Source organism: Quercus suber, unplaced genomic scaffold (assembly GCF_002906115.3).
Source record: "Quercus suber isolate HL8 unplaced genomic scaffold, Cork oak 2.0 scaffold_41, whole genome shotgun sequence".
Taxonomy (NCBI): domain Eukaryota; kingdom Viridiplantae; phylum Streptophyta; class Magnoliopsida; order Fagales; family Fagaceae; genus Quercus; species Quercus suber.
Genome location: NW_027069506.1, coordinates 718,967 through 725,692, shown reverse-complemented (window position 1 = coordinate 725,692; position 6,726 = coordinate 718,967). Strand labels below are relative to the sequence as shown.

The following is a 6,726-nucleotide window of genomic DNA, read 5'->3' as shown; positions in this document are numbered from 1 at the left end:
GAACAGATGATTTAAAAAATAAAAAGAAGAAAGTAGTTATAACATCCTCAAGTGAATTCAGGTATTGCAATTCCATGGTTCTAGAAGAATATTTAGGCTTTTAAAATAAAAATAATTTTTAAAAAATGTTTTTTTTTTTTTTTTTTTTTTTTTCTATTTTTAACGCGTATCTAAATATAGCCAAATTGTAAACGAGTATCAAGCTTGTGGTTAACAGTATATATGCTTTAAACAGCTCCTCTGTTTTCTTTTAAGATGAGCCCCTCCCTCTGTCCCTCCCTCTCTTCCGTGAGGTGACAAAGATTGTGAGGTTGGTTTTGCGTTTTCCAACCATTTTTCATGAAATGGGTTTGTCTAGTTTTGGATTCATGTCAATTGAAAATGATTGATTAAGAATCCAGACTCTGAATTCAATTTCAGAAGGAAAAAAAAAATGGCATCCTCTGAAGTTGAATACGCTTCCTCTGCGCCTTTTGGTTGCGTTCTAAGGGACAATGGCAGGCTGGATCGGTACAGAGAAAACGGTAATCGAGCAAACTTTCCGAAAAACCTCAAGCACTTGGTGACGGGTCGCCTCCATTCGTGCATTGGAATATCTTCGGGCTCTGTATCAGATGAGAGCCCGGGGGCTCAAAATGATAATATTGTTGAATCTTGGATTAACAATGGAGAGAGGAACAGTAATCATAGTCCCAATGATGGGAAAAAGTCCTCAATAATGAGCCCGAAGCAGATGCGAAGTCTTGAAAGATGGACTGCCCGAACAGAACAAGAGATTGTATCAACATTTGACAAACAGAGGCAGGAGGCAGAGCTCTCGGAATTATCAAATTCTCCAATCATGTCATCAGGGGAATCAAGTTTTAGGAGGGAGGAAGGCTCTCCGGATCCACCGGTTGGTTCTGTTGAAATTCCAACCCTTGGGGCCTCTTCCCTTGTTCAGATATGGGAGAAGAGGCTTACCGAGTCCAACAGTATGAAATCAAGGTCTAATTCTGAAAACAGCAGTGTTGAAAATGGTTTCCCTGTTCAAGAATCACCAGCTGAAGCAGGGGACTCTGTTGTTGAAGAAAAATATGATGCTCAGCCTAATGATGACCCCTTTCCTGATTGGGAGTCAGGTAGAACGTCTTCGTCACAAGGCTGTAATTCAGAAGGAGAGAGTGAGAAGGTTAGAATAGTGGATATCATTAAGAGGTTAGCAGCTGCAACACAAATGCAGAGCCCCAAGTCCTCATCTTGTTGCGATGATAATGATCACGAGCAGTCTAGCATGCTTGGATCGCCATTTAGAGAGCGGGACTGTTCTTATTGGGATCAATTTGATTATAAAATTTTGCCTAAGGTTATGTCACCCCGGATCAGAGGGCGTCAAGCATTCACAGATTTACTTATGCAATTGGAACGCGACAGGCAAAGGGAGATAGACACATTGGCTGAGCGACGAGCAGTTTCTAGATTCACACAAAGAGGCCGCATTCAGGTTAAGTACTTAATTCATTTGCTGGAACTCCTTTTTGGTTTATACAATGTAGTAATAAATTTATTTCTTACCATTAGGAAACACAAATTTACTTTGTATTATGCTTGTTTGTAGTCATTGATTCGACTTAGATTACTACAACGGGGCATTGCAGTTCAAGATCAACCACGCCCGCAACCAACAGTATCTGAAGTGAACAAATTACCACAAGGATCTACCATCATGCATCTAAGGTATAATATATTTTTATTGACATGTTGCATTAAATTCATTCAGAATTTAGAACTGTGCATGTGATGGAACTGTTTTGAGAACATTTATGATTATAGATTTAGTCGTTAGTCCCAATTCTAAAAGAAGAATAGTAATACTTGTTTTGTTGGAAGGTTTACAACATGGTTTTCTTTGGTATGTGGAACACAATAGGAATGTGTCATGTTGTTTGGTTTCAATGTTGTACAAAGGGGGGAAGGTCATTTAAATCAATTAGTCGGAACATGTTAATCTAGTTCCACATGCATTTGTTCTGTTTCTCCCTTCTTTAATTTTGTTTTGTATAATCCGTTTGAATGTTTTAAAGCTATGCATAAGATAAAATGCTCATTAAAAGCAATCAGTTGGGTGAAACCAATGATAGGCAAGTTTAATGAAGTTTTCACTTTAAGAAAACTTTTTTAAAAAGTAGAAGAGTAGAAAGGGAACAAGAACTTTAAAAGAGCATATATGATTGTTAGGCTTCTGTTGTGATCTGGACTCAAGCAATATCCCAAAAACTTCAAGTTGCTAATTGTATTTCGACTTGGCATTCATCTTGTTGTTCTGTACAGGGGATTTCCAAATCAAAAAATTCCAAAGAAGGAAAGGGGAAATTTTCAAGAATTTTTCTGAATTTAACATTTTGGAAACCAAAAAAATGTGCCACATTTAGAATTTGTTTCACTATAGATTAATTCTGCCTGCATCATACTTAGTACCCAATTTTTTTGTAAAATAGCCTCTTACAGACTGACAAAAGGATGGTTGGGCAAGGTTAACAGCCAGAATGAAGCTTAGTTACATCTTCTCTTACCCCAATTAGTTGTAATTACATGCTACTTAACTAGTTGATTTGTAAAGTAACACTCATCATTTGGTGCTTATATTAGCCAAACAACTAGTGCTCATACCACCACTTCGAATCATGTGTATAAACATTCTGCATTTTTAGTTAATGAGTCAGATTTTATCCTGTCCCTAGGTCAGATTTTACAAGCGTAAATGGCTGCTGATGATGATATTTATATCTTCATGTCACATGTAAATTGCCGTGAGCTTTGCAAGGCAAAACAATATAAAGTAATGGAATTAAAATGTTGCAGTTTAGGCCATGAATAGTGCCTATGCATATAATTCAAACAAAAATAATTTTGATATGGAAATTGTTTAATATAGTAGTAAATTTAGAGTTGATATTTTTACGATCAGGGAGAAGAAATCTAGAATTGATGAAATTGGTTAGATTTCAAATTATGATAATGGAATACTTCTATTTTTCTGTTTAAGAATTTGAAGATTAAGTTGTCATCATTATCATTCTATTTGTCCCAAGCTATCCCTGCAATCTTGAACCTCAAATACTGAAAATAATTTGGCAATTTGTATGTTATTTGAATCTCAGAAATTTGCTGCCATGTTAAATCCACAACATTTAATTCATTTGGCTTTGGAAATGGAATCTCAATTAAATGCAGGGAGAGATTTAGCACAGGTGTAGAGCAGGTCACAACAGCCCAGAATGATGCCACTTATCCAGGAAGCCCACGTCTGGAGATAGTAAACAATGCAGCTCATTTGGACAGTTCTTGCAGGAAAAGACCTAGCACAAGTGATGAGCAGGTCATAACAGCCCAGAATGGTGCAACTTATCCAAGAAGCCCCCCTCGGGAGACGGTACGCAATGAAGTTCATTTGGACAGTTCTTGTAGGGAGAGACTTAGCACAGTTGTTGAGCAGGTCAAAACAGCCCAGAATGATTCATCTTATCCAAGAAGCCCTCGTCAGAAGATAGTAAACAATGGAGTTTATTTGAACAGTTCTTCCACCTTCAATCAGCCAAGTAACCACTTTCATAATCAGGAAGTTAATATAACTGAGCAGCATGGTACACACCAATTAGAGAACTCAATGTTACACATAAAGGAAGATGTTCATGAAGAAGCCAGAATTTCAGATGTGACATTGCAAGGAACAAGATCAGAGGTTAGAAATCTTGACTCAGAAGAATTTGCAGATAGAACTGCATCCTTTAGGTTTTGGGCTGAGAATGAGATAGCAGAAGAAGTGGAGGTCATTGACCATGAATATGCAGAAACCAGTTACGACTGGATTAATGACATTGCTCGTCCACGGAGTTATTGGGAACATTGCAGACAAGAACGGTATGAGGAGGTGCTTAGTAACTCTGGCAATGGGGAGATATGTCAACTCCTTGAAAGGTATATGAGGTTTTGTCCCACAATCCATTTCCTCCCGTTATCTTCTTTTCTTTCCTACTCCTGGCATTTAAGCTTGAACAAACTACAAAATCATGAATAACTGAAATAGAATCAATTTCTGATATCACGGGAAACCATTTAATATAAAATTTGAAGAGACCAAATGGAATGATGCTGCCCTTTTGTATTTAATATATAAGGCCTGTTTCATTGGATCTATTGAATAATTACATAACAAAAATAAATAAAAGAACATTTGTTCAATGCGTGTTTTGCTATATTATTTTCATTAGTACCGCATCTAAAAAACTTAGTCTATCATTCACCAAGGGTGGATACAAAAACAACATCAAAATTCCATCAGTGGAATCTATATTTTTTAGGGTGGTTGGGGGATGAGTGAGCTTGTCCCCAATGACAAATGTGAGGTTAGGTACCATTGACAACGACTAGTGAAGCATGAACTATGCTGTGTATGTTAAATTTTACTTTTAGACATAGTACAAAAATAATTCCACATTTCAATCATTTGAATTTTCAATTTTATGTATACAGAAGAACAGTATCAAGTTTTCTCACTAGTGATTTCAGAGAGAGAATAGACAGATTGATGGTATCTCGCTTAGATAGACAGACGCATCTAGAAGAAAGAGAAGATGAGAATGGCAGCCAGGAGGGAATGGACCAATTCATGTCTTTCTTACATAGTTTTACGGATCCATCAGGCAGTCAACAAGAAGAAGAAGAAGAAGAGGAGGAGGAGGAGGAAGACAGAGATGTGGCAGAGGAAGGAGAGGAGAGCCTAATCAGTGGTCAGTATCATGAAGCTGGCGATTACTTTGATGTATCCTCATCATCAATGCAAATAGCTTCATCATATCCATTAGGGTCATGGAGTTATCAGGATAATCAAGTTGGTGATGATTCTGATCAAGTTACATCCGCATCTCCACGCCAACATTTACCATCTCAACCTTACGATCAGGATAGTCAGCAAAACTCTTCCGCCACAAATCCTAATTCAATTGTGAGTTTTACGTTATACCCTATTGGATATCTCAAAATAAATTCCTTACGTTTCTGCCAATGAAATAATGCTGCTGGTCTTGCAGGAAATGGAACTCATTTATGATATGAGAGGCCAAATGGAGCAACTCTATCATGAGATGTCTGAGCTAAGAAAATCAATCAAGAGCTGCATGGACATGCAGATGATGTTGCAACAATCCTCTAAGCAAGAGTCTCATTCAGGTTTGTGTTCTTCCCTCTAAAGTAAAAGTGAAATTCATATCACATGTTCAAATCAACCATGGAGGAGATTTTGGTGCCTTCCTTGTTACCCTAGTAACAGCATGGTCATAACAAGAGATGCACCACTAATAAGGTTGTCAATGCCAAAGACAAGCATGAAAACATGGTTTTAAACTACTACCAAATATGCTGGACATAATCACATGGTTAGGAAAACAATAATATGTTATAAACTCATACTAATCTCAAGCTAAACACATGCCTTTGGAAATGAGTGTTATGTTATATTTCAAGAGAATGTTATTTAAAGCACTAATCAGACCCAACTTTACTATTTTGCTTTTTCTTTATCTTCTTTGTTCTGTTTTCTTTTTGAAAAAAAGTGAAATTACTTTTGTAATGCATGCAACCGGAAGCTAAACAATGATTAACTGCATAAATTTTTTGTGTCTCTCTCTGCCTCTCTCTCGTATTTTCTGTCCCTAATTCATTAAGGTCCTCATAAACAATAGCATATGAAATCATCTTACAGCTCAGGGGGAGGGGAAGAAGTCCTATGATGGGGTACCAAAGAAAGGCAATTGTTGTATTTGCTATGAAAAGCAAATCGACTCACTTTTATACAGGTACTTCCTTTTGAAGCAAAGGTTCCCTTTGAAGAATATATATTTTTTCATTTTGATATTGTCAATGTTTTCAGTACTTATATTCTGATATGTCATTTTTCATATCTTTCAGATGTGGACACATGTGCACTTGTCTCAAATGTGCTCATGAATTGCAATGGGGTAGTGGAAAGTGTCCAATATGTCGAGCTCCAATAGTGGATGTCGTGCGAGCTTATGTGGATTCATAGATTATTTGTGAATGAATTCATGCTCCACAGGACCACCTTTATTAATAGATCTTAACTTAAAGAAGCGAGTTGAAGTTGAAGCATTTAATTTATTTGCCATGTAAATATTGTACAAGAAACTCGTTCAACATCACACATTGTTTCTCTTTTTCAACATATACTCTGTATATGTGTTTTTTTGAAGAGAAATGACGACTAACATGTTCTGATATTCCATCTTTGTATATAGAGTTCTAGTTTTTTTTCTTTTTCTTTTTCTTTTTTTTTGGGGGGGTTTCTTTTCAAAATATCCTCTGCATTGTTCTCCATACAAGGTTGGATTAACAAACGAATGCTTGTTCTGCAGTGGAGAATATCTGTTTTCTTCTTTTATCGTACATTGCAAATACACTTCACATTCAACACTCAACAGTGTTGCAGTTATTTCTATGTTTTTCTTAGGAAATAGCACTATATCCATTCATGCTCTCTCTCTCTCCAAGCCAGTTATGCGCCTGTGATAAGTAATCAACTAAAATAAGAAAAGTTGTAAAAATGAAGCAAGAACCATGCAGGATATCTTAAGTCATAATGGTTGAATATTCCTGCAGAATAATGATTAATGAATCATTGCCAAAGCCACTTTCTTATGGCTTTCATACGAAGTCATTGTGATTTCTCTA

At 36.6% G+C, this 6,726-nt stretch overlaps 1 protein-coding gene across 1 annotated transcript; it reads left to right on the top strand.

Moving 5' to 3' along the window:
• Positions 1-281: 281 nt before the first annotated feature.
• LOC112030901 (uncharacterized) lies at positions 282-6,473 on the top strand. Its single transcript, XM_024063579.2, has 7 exons — positions 282-1,483; positions 1,598-1,716; positions 3,214-3,957; positions 4,513-4,984; positions 5,070-5,208; positions 5,741-5,834; positions 5,947-6,473. Exons 1-7 carry the CDS (start codon positions 434-436, stop codon positions 6,062-6,064), a joined length of 2,736 nt encoding a protein of 911 aa, XP_023919347.2. The 5' UTR covers positions 282-433; the 3' UTR covers positions 6,065-6,473.
• The last annotated feature ends 253 nt before the right edge of the window (positions 6,474-6,726 follow it).